The 16,148-nt window shown below is 44.2% G+C and overlaps 1 protein-coding gene across 5 annotated transcripts in view; it reads left to right on the forward strand.

The window, feature by feature from the left end:
- PRORP (protein only RNase P catalytic subunit) overlaps positions 1-16,148 on the forward strand; it is a 99,412-nt gene that overhangs the window by 362 nt on the left and 82,902 nt on the right. For 2 of the 5 annotated variants that reach the window (XM_037900597.2, XM_007065255.4), the window contains exons 2-4: positions 1,298-2,532; positions 4,816-4,863; positions 11,742-11,874. In XM_037900597.2, coding sequence (XP_037756525.1) covers positions 1,532-2,532; positions 4,816-4,863; positions 11,742-11,874 — 1,182 coding nt within the window. In that variant the 5' untranslated portion in view covers positions 1,298-1,531. Of the gene's footprint in view, positions 1-2; positions 789-1,041; positions 1,150-1,297; positions 2,533-4,815; positions 4,864-11,741; positions 11,875-16,148 lie in introns of those variants that run through there. The other 3 variants (XM_043548205.1, XM_037900596.2, XM_027827558.3) reach the window with 3 other exon arrangements.

Genomic DNA, 16,148 nt, shown 5'->3' on the forward strand with positions numbered 1-16,148 from the left:
GGGTTGCATTGCACGCTGGGAGCTGTAGTTTTCAGCGTGCGGGCAGCAGTGGTCACAGGGGCCGGGGCACGGGAGGTGTGCGCTGGGCTTCTGTGAGCTGCAGCGAACCCTCGCCCCGCTGCCAGGGGTTGGTGGCTCCCACGGGCTCCCCGGGATACCGCTGAGTCCAAAGGAGGCCGCTGCCTGCGCTCTGGCTCTGGATGCGGCTGAGCCGGCCCAGCTTGTGCGGGGGGTCTGAGCCCCGCGGCTCATCGCAGCGTCTCGGAGCGGCTCGGGGTGCACGTCCCGGGGGGCAGCGATCCTCTCCCAGGTCTGCGGAGAGGACGCGCACGTTGTGCTGTTGCCACAGGCCCAGGCACTCAGCCCTCACTAGTCAGGCCCAGATACTGTGAGACTGGCTTGTCAGCGTGAGGTTGGAAACGTGCAGAGCTGCTGGAGTTAGGAAGTTATTGCTGTGATGGTTTTGCCTTTGGGTGCCCAGGCTTCACATTTTCTAGCTAGTCTCTATAATCGTGCTGGCTAGAAGCTTTTTTTAAAAGTGAAAGCTGAATCCCTTGCCTAATTACACCCCTTCAGCAGTGGGGGTTTAAGACATACACCAAATAGTGTGAAACTTGTGATTAAAAATCACAAGAGTTGGCAACAAAGGTCTCTCACAAGGATCCTTTCTGCCTCCTCCAAACGCATAAGAACAGTCATAATGGGTCAAACCAGTGGTCCGTCTAGCACCTGTATCCTGTCTTGACAGGGGCCAATGCCAGGTGCTTCAGAGGGAATGAACAGAACAGGTAATCATCAAATGATGCATCCCCTGTTGCCCATTCTGGCCCACACACTCCTTCTCTTACGGTTACACTTGCTGGATCCCAGCTATCACTATCCTTTGTGTACTTTTTAGGAAATAATAGCTTACTGGGAGGTGCCCATATTAAAAAACTTGCTTGCAGAATGGTATTGTCTCCCTCCTGAGCTATGGTTATCACTGGAAAAGCAGGTTTTGTTTAAATGGTGAGAAAAATTAATCGTCCTTTATGTTTGCAGCATGTGAATGCCTGCCTTCCCGGATTTTTTATCACAAGCTATAAGTCATGAGGGAGCTTTGGTAGAAGTCCCATGTTAAAATACTGGCAGTTTATCATTGGCTTTTAGGTAAGCAAATTTTGGGTGCCAGACCATAAGATAGGTTAGGTAGGTCACTTTTTTGGTTGTAAAAATGTAAACTGAATTGTAATGTTGAAGTTACTACTCTGGAGATGTAAGTACTAATAGTGTATTGTTTGTGGTCTGTTTTCTGTAGGTAATTTCCTGATCTGATTTGGATGAAAGCGGCAGAACAGCTCTTAGTTCTTAGGAAGTTCACATCGCTGCTCCCCATTTTTATAGCATATATTTATGATAAACCTTAAACAGCCTCAGCCGTTGGGCAGGCTTGACACCCCTTAAGACTTTTACTGTAAACTTCCTCACACAAACTTTACTTCCCACTAGATCTCTCCTGGGGAGCGTTCCCAGTATATGCATTCTCCTTATCATGGCTTTCTTCCGTCCCACTAGCTTCTTGGGTTTGCAGACTTTGGGGAAATACCACATGTTTTGGCCTGTTCCAAGGCACCAACAGCTGTTTGCTGTCATCTTCCATCTTCCGAACAGGGAACATGTTAAATGTTTCCCTTTTACTACCACTTCTCCATCTGCAATACCAGTGGATCCCAAAGCAACTCATATGCTGTCTACTAAGACCAGGTCTGAAGGTAGAAATGGAGAGGAAAGGGAGGGCAGAGACAGAACAGACACCTCTTCTCCTCATCCTTTTTCCCTGTTCTCTGCTGGAGCTGCCAAGAGGAGATCAAAGAATCAAGAGGAACTGCTCATGATATCTAAAAAGAATGGTATCCGGCCACCAGAAAAACCTTTGAGTGTGGCGGAATGGGAAGAGCTGAGGGGAGAATTTAAGGGAATTAGCAAGTTTGAAGATGTAATGCTAGAGCAAATGATCAAATGCAACAGCTCCATAGATGTGGCCAAGTCCTTGTTGTCTATGGTGGCAATGAGAAAAGGTGACATCAGTTATAATTTATTGGTCAAGTACCTGGCTCTGTGTGTCCGGCAGGAGCAGATGGCAGAAGTTTATGATGTCTATGATATAATGAAAGTCAGATTTAAGACTTTAGAAACGGGGGCCTACAGCCTTCTGATCAAGGGGCTGAATGGTTCCGATCGGTGGAGAGAGGCCTTGTTGCTACTGGAAGAGATAAAAAAAGTCATGACCCCATCAAAAGGGAACTATGGAGATTGTATCAAAGGGGCCCTCAATAACCAAGAAATAAACTTGGCATGTGAACTGTATCATGAAATGCTGGCTAAGGATTTGATACCAAACTTGGATACGCTGCAAGTCTTTTTTGATACTGGCAAATGTGTGAAGGATAATCAGTTAAAAAGTGAACTCTTAGGAATTCTCTTGTATCTGAGAGAAAATCAACTATATCCTGGAGAAGCTCTTATGCAAAGCATAAAGCTATGGTTTGAAAGGTAAATATTTCAGAAGCTGTTACTGGTTAATGGGAATTGACTCTGTGATCCATTAAGACCGTAGTCCAAAAGCCAGTATAAATCCCTGAAACCTTTTATCATTTTATGTTGTTTTTCCTTTTTTTTTAAAAGCACTGTCATAATCTCTTTATTTCTACTGTAAGTAGAAAATTTTGCCAGGTCTGGATTTCCTATCACAATTTTTTACCTTTTCATTTTGCATTTTTCGTATAGGGTATAGGTGTAGCATATTCTGATGAGTCCCACATATTTGTCTTCACCAGTTCTCATCCTTGGTTTGTTATGTTTGATAGCAAATACTGAACGTTGATGAGTGTCAGAATTGCCTCTGATGTACTAGGGGAGAGAAGTGGTAAATTGTACAAAATTGAGACAGTTTTCCTCTCTGGTACAAGAAAATAACAAATGCCATGAGAAAACAAATTCTGGCTCATTCCTTCTAATATGTGTTGGCTCAGAGGGTAACCAGAGTAATTTCACTAGAAGGCCCTGAAGTCAGCAGATGTTAGTACACAAGAATGAGATCTGTACACACAAGAATGAGATCTGTTGAATAAGAAAGTGCTGTTTTTGCATAATTGCTTCTCAGAGCAGAACTGTAATTTAAAAAAAAAATCATATTAGTGGGAATAAAAGAGAACAGCCTCATCATATTTTGGTCAGGGGGAAAGCCTGCTCATGTACAGAGTTGAATTGGTGGGAGGAAGGGTAATAGGGTTTCCTGTTTTCTCTTATCTTTCAAGACAGCTAAAGAACCTCATATATCATTGTGGCCAATGCAGTGTAGTGATGTGTGCGTTGGCACTGTGATGATGCAGTGTCAAAAGGTCCCAATGCAAGCATTGCAGAGTCGAGTTGCAGTGACTTTGTGTGGGATCCATAAAGAGACTTAGGCCTTGTAATGCTTAGTGTCACAGTGCCTAATGTCTAGGCACAGGAACAACATGGTGATCCACGAAACCGAGTTATTTGTCTAGGCTCCCTATTCAGTGAATGGGGAGAGATGGTCACCTAAGAAGTGCAATCCATAAAAGCCAGAACTGGACAGAGCGCTAGTCGACAATGGCAATGTTAAAGCACTGCTGCGGCAGCACTTTAATGTGGCTCGTGTGGTCGCGGCAGAGTGCTGGGAGACACTTCTCCCAGCGTTCTAGAAAAACCACTTCCACGAGGGGCGTAGCTCCCAGTGCTGGGGCACTGTCTACACTGGTGCTTTACAGCACCGAAACTTGCTACACTCGGGGGTGTTTTTTCACACCTCTGAGCAAGAATGTTGCAGTTCTGTAAAGTGTCACTGTAGACAAGCCCTTGATTAGCCAATTGGAGATGCTGATGATGGCGTGTGTGCTAAGCCCCACTCCTCTCTCAGAGAGAGGTTCTTAAATCTGGGCTGTAGGGAGGTGCCTATATCTGCTTAGTGATGCATGGATAGGAACCAGCTACCTTGAGTTAGTGGGTTGAGGTGCCTAAGCCTTTTTTTTTTTTTTTTTTTTTTTGGAATTAATTAGGCACCTGCCTCACTACATGCAAACTGGCCAGAGGAAGTGGTGCTGGTTCCCATGCCCACTTTATAACTTTTAATCCAGCGGTTAGCACACTTGCCTGGGATATGGAAGACCCAGGTTCAATTCCTCACTCTCTGCCAGAGGGGAAGAAAGGATTTGAACAACAGATCTGCTTTTCAGGAGGGTGCTGTAACCCGTAAGCTATTGGGTATTCTGATGCGGGGCTAACTCAAACTCTCCTAAAAGAAAAGGAGTACTTGTGGCACCTTAGAGACGAACAAATTTATTGTAGCTCCCGAAAGCTTATGCTCAAATAAATTTGTTCGTCTCTAAGGTGCCACAAGTACTCCTTTTCTTTTTGTGAATACAGACTAACATGGCTGCTACTCTGAAGCTGTTCCGCTGCAGATAAATCATGAAAGAGTCATTGGAGCAGAGGGACTGGACCAAAGCATTCCACCTCCTGGGGGTGTGTGCTTTAACCATTGGACTGCAGAGTTGTTGTTCTCTCTCTCTGTCTCTGTCTGGCCCAAGGCCTGTTCCACTGCGGATAAATGCTTAAGTAGTCATATGCGGGGTGTTGCACATAAGCAGGTATAACAGATGAGCCTTCGTATAATTTCTCCTTTTATGTAAACAGTTATTATTTTTATTTCTAGATGCAGACCAGAAAAAAATCTTTTGGCTGTACTGTAGTTAAAAAAATGATGACACAGAAGTCTAACATTATTTATATTTTATATATTTTTGTTTTTAGTATTCCAGGAGAGAAATGGGAAGGACACTTAACTACCATTAAAAATAGGTAAATACAATATTTTATGTAAAAACTGGATAAATAATGTGTTTGATTTTTTTTGCCATGAACTTTACTTTGATAAAACAAAGCAAAAGGACTATTTCTATTCTGTTATTTCAAATTTCTTTTTGAAATAAATTCTTTGATCATAATTTCTAACACACACTTTTTGGTGGGTGTACAGGACTTCTCAAACCCCTGAGGTGATGCCATGGATCTGCAATCCCACCCCGACAGTGCCCTTAGGAAGACTCTGAACCTGACAGTGTATGTGTCTGGTGATGGGTTTATTTATTTTGAGTTAACTTTCAGGCAGGGTTCAAAGACAGGTCTAGGGGTTGCTCTTAGCTGGGAGCTAATTAGGGCCTGCATCTTAAAGAGGGTCTGGGATACACCTGTAGCAAGAGGAGAAAGCTATTTTGTTGACCATAGTGGGAAGGAAATGAGCTGCTCTGTTTGTAGGGCTGTTTGTTTATTTACTGACTGTAAACCTGTATGGGAGGTGGTTAGGAGCCAGAGACCCTTGCCAAGATTATTATTTTGGTTAAAGTAAACTGTCCCTATGTAATTGCTCAGAACCTGGCCCTACCACAGAGATTTGCACACAAAAAAATGTTAATTTGCAGTATGGACAAAATCAAGGAATTGCAAAGTATTTTCCTTCATAGACGATTTAGATACATATTTCTTCAAAATATAATATACAATATTTGTAACTTTGTGAATGTGTCTTACATATTGTCAGTCTAATTTGAAGGCCAGATTTGTCTTTCATGTGTATTGGAATTGTGTCAAAGATAGGAACATCTTTGAGTTATATGCTGCTTAGGGTTTGTAATAAAAATAGAGTGTACAGGTGCTAACTCTTTAACATTTCTCTTAGCTTTTCTTAAATGTGAGTATGTATTGCATCTGCTGCTATTGAAGTCGGGGCGGGGGGGGAGGGGAGGAAACATTGACTGCTGTGGGAGCAGGAGTGGGCTGCTGTAAAGTCTTATTTTCAGCATACAGGCTGCTTGTTTTCTTCCTCCTCCAGCTTCCTGGAGCTTGTAGCTTCTTCTAGTCCTGATAATCATGAGCTTCAGACTTAGACACTTCTGACTATTAATTTTTCTTTGAGAGTTAGAAAGGCTGTTTGACTGCCCAAGGTCAGTTATGGAAAGCTCTAATTCTCTTCCACTTAGGGATTCCACATGGCAATTGGTATGCTGGATCCAAACATCAGCTTGTTAAGTCTGATGTTATCCCTACCACTCCAGAAAATAATTGAACAGTGCACCTAACTGTCGGGGAACGGTGTGTGTGGGAGAGAAAAAACGTTCTTTCCTAAACCATGCAGAGGTGTAATCAGCTTTCATTCCTGAGGGGAATGTATGCTATTTTTACTCTTCAGGACCCTGCATCCAACTGTGTGCTAAAAACAATGTTACCCTGAATAGTTACTGAAATTTACCTCATAGGAGGTTGGTTGGTTATGCTGCTCTTAGAACACCTACTCAGCAGGCTTTGGCTCTTGGGAAACAATGTTATGAATTTGTTAAACAAAGCATAACGTGACTTTACTTTACTTCTACGATTAGATCTTTCTAACTAATATAAAGTGATACTGGAAAAAGATTCAAGGTTTAAATATGCCAGCTGTAACAAAGTCTGTAAATGATAAGTTTAATAATTTTGGTGGAGTCTCAATAATTTTTGGGGTCTTTCTTGTGGGCTCTTAAATTGTGGAGTTTTAACAAGGTCGTTCTAATTTTTGCCTGTTGTATTTAGAATTTTTTATCAGGAGTTTAGATTATTTAAATAGCCAGACATCTGATTAATACAGATGTGTGGCTTAGGCCTGTGATAGCAACCAGTGGGTTGAGTATGTGGAATGTACTAAAAGTTGCTCATTGTTAGTGTGTGAAGTCAGCAAATACACTGTCCGCACAGTAATTTATGCAATCTTGGAATATTTTTTGCTTACGATCTGTGTTTTGATACAGACCAGAAGTCTGGCTGTTGTGCCAATTAGGTATTTGTGGTTGTGTTGGGTAAGAAATATACGTCGGCTCACTCTTCGCTTTTCTCTGTGCAAAAATCAGGGGAGAATGACTTGCTGTTTCTTAACATTTAAAGCTCAAAATCTATGGCGGTGTTCTAGGATTATGCAGATCAGAACTTCACAAATTGATTGATGTAAAAAAGAATGATCCCTCATTCAGTTCAAAGCATGCACAGCTGGATGAATGTAAGCCTGTGAACAGAGCATCGTAGAGGGGAAAATGTGAAACATCAACATTCTACTTTGCATCTATGAAAAGACCTAAGTGGGAGGAGGCAAGGAAAAATCCTTTTGTCTGGCAGCCTGGAACAACCAAAGAACTGTTCAGGATAAATGACATTTTATGTACTGCCTACTGTACAACCTGCTGACTTGTACTTAAAAATCCTGGAGACAGTGGTTGGCATGTGCAATCTGAGGATGAGGATGAAAACAGGTCTTCTACCTCATATTTTTTTGTAAAAGCCCTCAAAGTTTTCAGGGAGAGATCAGACACGATTAGCTTAGTTCCCCCTGTACCTACCTGGCCAAGCAACACTAAAGGGGGAATTAAGCAAAATAGCTGATCCTTTGTTTCTTTATCCACTGCCACCTTTTACAAAAAAAGCTAAGGTTAGAATTGATTGTAATTTTCATCCACAATCAGACATATAAGTTAGGTGGTTCACCAAGGATTTTTAAGAGTGTTAGATCATTAGTTTGTCTTTGAGGCCGGATATGCAACACAACTTAATTAAAAAACAACATCAACAAAAACCTCATTCTGATCTCAAAGAAATTGGGGCAATCACATTTTAGTTGGGCAAATTAACTTGAGATCCGGGGTGTTCTTGTACATGGGGCATGGCTACACTTGCAGATGTAGAGCGCTTTGAGTTAAACCCGCCTTCGGAGAGCGCAGTAGGGAAAGCGCTGCAGTCTGTCCACATTTTCGGCACTTGCAGCAGCATTGGGAGCGGTGTATTATGGGCAGCTATCCCACAGAGCACCTCTTCCCATTCTGGCGCTGTGGCTTGTGGGAAGGGGGTGTAGGGGTGGGGCATTCTGGGTCCTGTCCCAACGCCCCGTGATGCATCGGTTCACATCCCAGAAATCCCTGTGCTTCTGTCCACATTTGGTGCCATCTTTCAACATTTTTTGTACTGCGTGCTCTGTCTTCCCTTTCGGTCTGCGGGAATGGAGCCTGAACTGCTGAGGAGTATGTTGATGAGTCTCGCAACATGTCCCGTTTGGCAGTCGAGTTATTCCTTATGAGCCAAAGTGACAGTGAGGGCTCCGATGATATCGACTCGAGGAACGCATATGACACAAGTTTGTTTGTGGCATTCATGGACATGCTCACCACCGTGGAATGCCGCTTTTGGGCTTGGGAAATAAGCACTGAGTGGTGGGATCACTGAGACAAGGACCACAGTAGCTCTCCTGAGAAACCTGCGCAAGCGCATTGCCCAAGTTCTGGATGAGACCTTTGAAGAGATCACTGAGGCCGATGTGAGAGAGCACATCAATGCCGCATCTAGGCATGCATGCAGCCCTAACCCTCCTTACCCCAAGAACCCACACTAAGTAACTTCCTTCCCAAAATAAAAGCCACTTACCGGGCACCTCCTCTGGTGTTTGTCCTTCACCAAGCACCAGCTGCTGCCATTGGCTGCCACCACTGGCTACCTTCCTTCTGGCATGAGAACAGCTCCTGGCTGCATGCATCTAGGGATTTCAGGGTGTCTTCCTCCGCCTCGGCACCCTCGGTCCCACTTTGCTCCTGCTCCTCCTCCTCCTCCCGCCTTGTTGAACTGGGCTCTGAAGTGTCCAGGGTGGTACTTGGAGTGGAGGTGGAGTCGCCCCCAAGTATTGTGTCCGGCTCTTTGTAGAAATGGCAGGTCGCGGGAGTAGCACTGGAGCGGCTGTATGCCTCGCAGGCTTTGCGGTAGGCATTCCGCAGCTCCTTTACTTTAACCCTGCACTGCAGTGCGTCCTGGTCATGGCCCCTTTCCATTGTGTCCCTTGATATCGGCCCGAAGGTATCGTAATTACTATGGCTGGAGCGCAGCTGGGACTGGACAGCTTCCTCTTCCCAAACACTGATGAGGTCCAGCATTTCACCATTGCTCCATCCTGGGGATTGCCTGGTGTGTGGAGGCATGGTCACCTGGAAAGGTTTGCTGAGAGCACTTTACGCCTTGCTGAGCAAACAGGAAGGGGATTTTCAAAATTCCCAGAGAATTTAAAGGGCGGGTCTGACGGTTGGTCACCTGAGGGCAGGACAGTAGAGTTCAAAGTGATGACCAGAGTGGCTAGAACAGGCATTGTGGGATGCTTCTGGAGGCCGATCAGAGCTCACTAATAGACCAGGGCATCCACACTGGCGCTGCGACTCTCCAGCGGGGGCGCACAAAACGTTATTCCACTCACTGAGGTGGAGTACCAGGAGCACTCTAGCCGCAGAGTCAGAGCGCTCTACGTGCCTTGCCAGTGTGGACGGGTAGTGAGCTAGTGCGCCCGGGGCTCCTTTAATGTGCTCTAACTCACAAGTGTGCCCATGGACTTGGGGGATTTTAAAATATTTTTTCCCAAGTATGGTATGTGTAGAAAGAATGTGGAGAAACTGGAAAGGGTACAGAGATGAACAACAAAGATGATTAAAGGGATGGAATGCAAGCCATATGAGCAAAGGCTGAAGGAACTACGTATGTTTAGTTTGAAAAAGAGGAGATTGGGGCAGCCTTCAAATATTTGAAAGGCTACCATAAAAAAAGATGGAGAAAAGTTGTTCTCTTGCCACTGAGGGCAGGACAAGAGGCAATGGGTTCAAATGACAGCATAGCAGATTTAGCTTAAATCTCTTGAAAAAGTTTCATAACTGTAAGAACAGTAGGACAATGGAACAAACTGCGTAAGGAGATTGTGAAAGCTCCTTCACTGGAGGTTTTCAAAAGAAGGCTGAATAGTCATCTGTCTTGGATGATTTAGACCCAACAAATCTTGCATCTTGGCAGAGGTAATGACCCTTGCGATCCCTTCTAACCCTATGATTCTTTGTCTGGAACATGCTTTACATGATACATCTCTAATGGATTTGGAGCTGCTCAGTATTTAATTTATAAATAGTGTATGTTGACCTGGTTATTGGGATGTTTACTGTCTGAATATATCAGTTTAGTTTAATAGGGGGTAGCTGGCAAAATGGGATCTTTGCAGTGCCTTCCACATCTACACTGCTACATTGAGCAGTGCAGTTTCTCACTGCCTCCTCTCTGCTGCCTCCTTCCTGCCAGAGCCTTTCCTTAGTGAAAGGCTCTTGCTGTGAGGAGTTGCCAGAATCTTTTCCTGATGCTTCCCACCCTGCCAGAGCCTCACCCCTGCACAGTCCAGGGCAGCAGGTTTGTATAACTTTTGGTGGTGCCCAGAACGGGTCCAAGTCCTGCCCCCACACCTGCCTTGTAAGCCGATATATGTTTTTTAAAATAATGTAAAAATGACATGGAAACAGTAAGCATTTTAACAGTTGCCCTGTATTGCACAATGTGGGGGGCTGTGGGCTCTGGCTGAGGGTGCAGGCTCTGGGGTGGGGCTGAGGATGAGGGGTGTGGGAGGGGCTCAGGGCTAGGGCAGAGAGTTGGGGTGAGGAGGGGTGAGGGCTCTGGCTGGGGGTGCGGGCTCTGGGGTGGGGCTGGGGATGAGGACTCCAGGATGCAGGCAGGCTACCCCGGGGCCAGGGCCAGGGCCAGGGCCAGAGAGGAGGACTCCACGGTCCCCCCAGCCCTCTCCCCACTGGCAGCAGAGAGCTCTCTACCGCCTCTTCCCTTCCCCCACCCCCAGCAGCAGCACACTCACTCAGCGCTGTCACTCCACATGCTCCTAGCGGCTGGGCCCCTCTCAAGTCCAGGAAGCCCCCTCACCTCCCCTGTGGTGGGTGCCGGAGGTGGGGGAGAGGGAGGGCTGCCATCTCGTGTGCGCCTCCTCCCTCCGCAGGCAGCGGCTGCACCTCAGCCTGCTGTCAGCGCCACTCCCTTTTGTAGTCGGCAGCAGCTGGCAAGGGAGTGCAGCGCGGAGCTGCAGGGGGCAGCTGCCCAGGGCGCAGGCAGGCACGCTCCGGGGGAGGTGGGTAGGGCATGGGGACGCTCCCGGGGAGGTGCGTGGGCTGGCAGGCAGGGCCAGGGGAGAGACCCGGCCCCAAACATTGATGGATCCGGGCCCTGAATTTGCTGGAGCCCATATAACTCGCTGCTCCTGTGCACAGTTAAAGGTTCCAGCAGTGGGGAAAGACTATGTCAGAGCGGGAGTCAGCATGGAAAGGCTTAGGTAGCTCAGTCAATGCTTTAGTCAATTTTAGGCTATTTCTGTGATCCCCTCTGTAGTATCTGATCATTTGAGTTTTTAATGTATTTTGTCTTTGCAACACACCTATGAGGCAGAAAAGTACAGATGAGGATAACTGAGATAGAGAAAGACTAAATGCATTTTCCAAGGTCACGGAGGAAGTTTGTGGTAGTGCTTGTAATTGAATGCTGTTCTCCCAAGCCACAGCGTAGGGCTGTAATCACTGGACCATCTTTCCTCTCCCTTCACTAGTAGGACCTCTGGCACAGAAGTTGACCCCTAAACGTCCCCAAGGATCTGATCCAGAACCCATTGAAGTCAGTTGGAGCATTTCCATAGGTTTTGGATCTGGCCCAAACTGGACACAAGTCATTTTCTGATTACTTATTTATTTTTTGTTTGCACAGAAAGAGGCATGCATAGTCCGTTAATAAATGGAAGTGAATTTTAACATATGGATCTTTTACAATTCTTATTCATACACATGCATACTTTGTTTGTGGTTTTATTACCGTTACAGTGGAAAATGTCCAGTTTGTAACCAAAACCTGGAATCTATTAATCTGAGCCAAGAAGAGTACAATGCACTCAAGGAAAAAATAATGAAAGATGTGATCCAGGGAACTGATACATTCAGGAAGACGACTCCTCAGGTAGGTCTCAAGGGCCTTCAGGTTTATTGACTGGAGAGTCATAAGTGACTAATGTTTAATAGGTCTAAGAGCCATAATAATTTTTTCAACACTTAATTTTATATTAAGGATTTTTTAAAAAGTTGTGTCATGCTAATACTATACATTTTCACTGATTTATAGTAAAATGTATTTGAGAATTCATTTCGACATTCTGCTTATAATCATATACATTTATTCTTAATCTCACTTATCATGATTTTGGTCCCTCAATTCCTTCAGTATATCTTTAATTTTTGTCTTAATCAGTAAGAAACTCACAAATATTTTAATAATCTGCCTACATTTTCTCCACAATTTAATAACATGAATCCAAGTGCTGAACTCTCCATTTCTCCCTTCACCCTCATAATTTTTCACATCTTTCTAGTTGGTCATTTGAGGAGAGGATACGTGGACTAGAATGATTACATTTTTAGTAGTAAATGTTAATAAATGTCAATTTCTTCCCCATCCAAAAACCAGTGGAAAATATTCCATGATTACTAAATGAAATTTTCAAAGGAGAAAAGTTTAAAAATACCTAGGTTGCCCTAGCAAAAAAGGGAAGTCTCTGCCGTCTCATTAAATATTGTTTATTTCTGAAGCTTATATTTATTAAATCTTGAATGCTGGATTTTTCAATAGTGCAATAGTTTAAGTCAAAACTAGGAAAAATATTTGAAAATAAACATCAATATTGCCTGTCAAAATTCACAAGAAATTACACTAACCTCGCAGTCCTAAATGTACATGGGCTATAGTAATATATCATCTGCAGTGGGAACATCTTGCTTTGAACAGGGATCAGTGCATAAACACGAGTTAGAAATGGTACAATACGTACAGATCATGGTCAAATGCTCTTCTTACGTTTTCTTTTTTTGCTTTGCTTTGCAAGTCCTTACTCATCATTATGTGTTGACTTTAGCAAACGAGCAGCCTGGATACTTAATGGAGTTGAAAGATAAAAGACCACTAGATGGAGCCAGTGCCACATCGGAGAAATTTTGTTTGCTGACATTTAATAGTAACAAGATCAAACCATTATGAGAATGCTGGGCTTTGCTGCTGGTAGTGCCAGAGTTCAGCTCCAACCTCTGTAGCAGATAGCTCTGGTGATCTTTAGGGAGTACAGCAGCTCCAGCTCTCTAGCACTCTTGCAGGTGAAGAAGCCCTACCAAACCCAGGAGAGTGGGGCATTACGGGGCCCATCACTGGAGGGCTATCCATGTCTCCACTTACTACTTCATTCCTGCTGTCTTTCCTGGCACCACCTAAATCTTTGCCTCCCCACTGTTCATGCACATCATCAGAAAGGTCAGGGGTGGCATCCTGATTCCCCACAATACACTTGTCAGATTGGCACTTCCCCTGCTGGTGTTCAACAGAGAGTTTATTGGATAGAGAAGCCATATAAAGAGCTGGGCTGATTCTTCATCTCCTGTATTGGTCTCAGGGACGAGTTCCCCACCCCTGTCATCCTGCCCCCAAGAGGATGGAGGGAATAGAACTTGTCCCTAAACCCAGTATGCTGGCAAGAGCTGCTGGAAGAGGAGCTGAGCTGTTATCTGCACACCTGTCACAGCTTCAGCTCTCAGTTCTCCCCTTCTCTTCTTCCTGTCCTAGCCAAGCCTCTTGTTGAATGGGTTAGGGTGAAGCTGGAAGTACAGTTAACAGCTCAGCTAGGAAGCTTGTGCTTTCTGCCAGCAGTGTATAGATTGCCAACTTTCTGTCATTCCATTCCATAGTGCCAAAAAGAAGGTCTGATAACTTTTCATATTTCAGATTTTAGACCTCTGATGATACCATGCACTACATGTCAACAAGAAGAGTCTAGCTATATAAGTTCCATGATTACCTTACTTACTGTTTCTTCCCTATTTGTGTACAGAAAAAGCATTAGATGTTTGAAACTTTTAAAACACCTAATTCTAGGGTACCCATTGTCTCGGAACCCCATTGTTCAAGTATCTTCATATTTTTCCCACAAAGTTTATCCTGGCTTCAGATTTATCCTCCCAACTTTCAAACTGATCTGACTTCTTTTGTGAATTTTACAGGGGCTACAGAATCAGCTTTAAAAAAATGTAGCAGCAACCTTAATATTGTCAAATGGCTACTGCTGCTCCATAGTATTAAAATTTAAACAAGAATTGGGAAGAATTGTTGCATGGTAACATGAGCAATACCACCTATTTTTTAGAATTCCTCAGAGAAATCCTGGTAAGGTAACGGGTTAGATTTCTCTGATTCCTTAACTAGTTAAGCTAATTTATGAAGTTTGTTTGGGTATGTTTATGTTGGAGCTGGGAGATGCAATTTTCAGCTTGAGTAGATGTACCCAGCTAACCCTGATCCAGCTAGCATGATAAAACCAGAAGTATAGCTGCAGCAGAGTGATGGGCTGGCTGTCCTGAGTATGATCTCATCTGAGATAATGGAGCTAGCCCATCCCCCTACTCATGCTGCAGTGGCTACGCTTGTATTTTTAGCACAATAGCCCAATCAGAACTAGCACAGGTATGTCTGTTGGAGCAGGAAATTATACCTTGCAGCTCTGGTGTACAGCTCATACCCTTTGAGTCCCAGTTTGAGGCCTGTGGGGAATCAGGGTCTCTTTTGTCCCGTTAACCAGGTTACATCAATAGTACCTTACACCATGAGTGTTCCCTCTGGAGTCAGTGGAACTACTGATGGGGCCCGGTGCTATTCCCTGGGAGGAAGGATATCCCTGTGCAGGCCTGGGAAATGGGGAATAAAAAATTCTTGGGGGTTAGACTAGATGACCCTTGTGACACTTTCTAACCTTATGATTCTATTATCACGGTTCAGCTTCGAGTTTGGTTTAGTTGGTAACCTTCTTCCACTTGTTCACCATGAATGCACAGCAGTTAGGGCCATATTCCCTATTTCCATTACCCACCCAGCTGGCTGCAGATCCATTTGGAGTATGTAGGAGAGGGAGAGCAGGTCACACATTGAACTACTCCCTGGCAGTGGGGGACCTAATTGAATAGTGTGCTAGGCCCCGGATTTTCTTGAACTAGCCCCGATACCAGTACTGTAATCTGCATTGGGAACTATTGTTGTTTCTGTATTATCTTCATCTGTTGACTGCTAGTTGAAAATCTGTTCTATTGAATTTTCTGTAGTGGTGAAGGCCTGCCAGTTGTCTTACAATTGGCTAACAGGGGGAATACCACAGAGAATTGCAGGTTGATCATCTTTTCATTACTGTAGGCTGAGTAGGCCCTGGTCAAAATCCAGACACTTAAAATCTCAATATCCCTCGAACACAACATTCATGTCATACATGTCTGTGTGTGCACTTGTACAACTTTTTGTGCCCATTCTTGGGTGTGTTAGTCCACTACTATTTCTCATTTGGAAGTTTAGGCTGCATAGCTGTCCCATCTGCTTCCTCCGTTGTGGAGAGGGGAGGAAATCAGGCCACGCTGAATTTCCAGAATTTTCCTCTTTTTGGGGGAGGTTTGGGCCACCTAGTCCCTGTATGTGGTTCTTTGCCTGGTTCTCCCTAAAACTGTCACCCCCTAAGGAACCAGAGGATCTTTGTGTCCCTAGTTGCTAGCGATGGGTGAGAGGATTGATAGGCAAGGGAGGAAATGGAAAGATTGTTGGGTTTATTTTTAGTCTATTTGTTTTGCACTAGAGTGCTCTGCAGTTGGCATGACTTATCCCTGCTTAAAGTAAAGCACTTCTTACTTGGTACTGACTTCAATCTAGAGTTCACTGTGAAAGCATTTGTCATCTTCCCTGCATTTATAATGAGCTTCTATAGCTTCCCCCTAATCCCCAAAGTAACATGCCACTTTAGGACTATTTACAAAGCATCTATACCGTATTGAACTGAGTCTTTAGGGACAGTGCATACATCATTGTGGAGAAAGAATTAGAGACTATATTCTCAGTTTAAAAAATAGTCTACTTGGCTTTAAATATTGAGTACAAGTGTTGGTATAGTGAAAATAGCCCTTGCTTGTAAAATACACTCTGGAGTAACTCAAATCTGCTTTATTCCCCTTTTCTCTCTTTCTTTATTCCCCTTTGCTGTTTGTACCTTTTGCTCATCCACTACTGCTCTTCTCTGACCTTCTCCCAATCTTGGTATTACTGGTGCAAATACTCCCTCCTTTTTTAATTGTCAAGACATATTGAACTGCCATCCTGTATCACACCACCTCCGTGATTTACTGTCTTATTATGAAACTCAGACAAGTTCAGAGAATAGGATG

Source organism: Chelonia mydas, chromosome 6 (genome assembly GCF_015237465.2).
Source record: "Chelonia mydas isolate rCheMyd1 chromosome 6, rCheMyd1.pri.v2, whole genome shotgun sequence".
Classification (NCBI taxonomy): Eukaryota; Metazoa; Chordata; order Testudines; family Cheloniidae; genus Chelonia; species Chelonia mydas.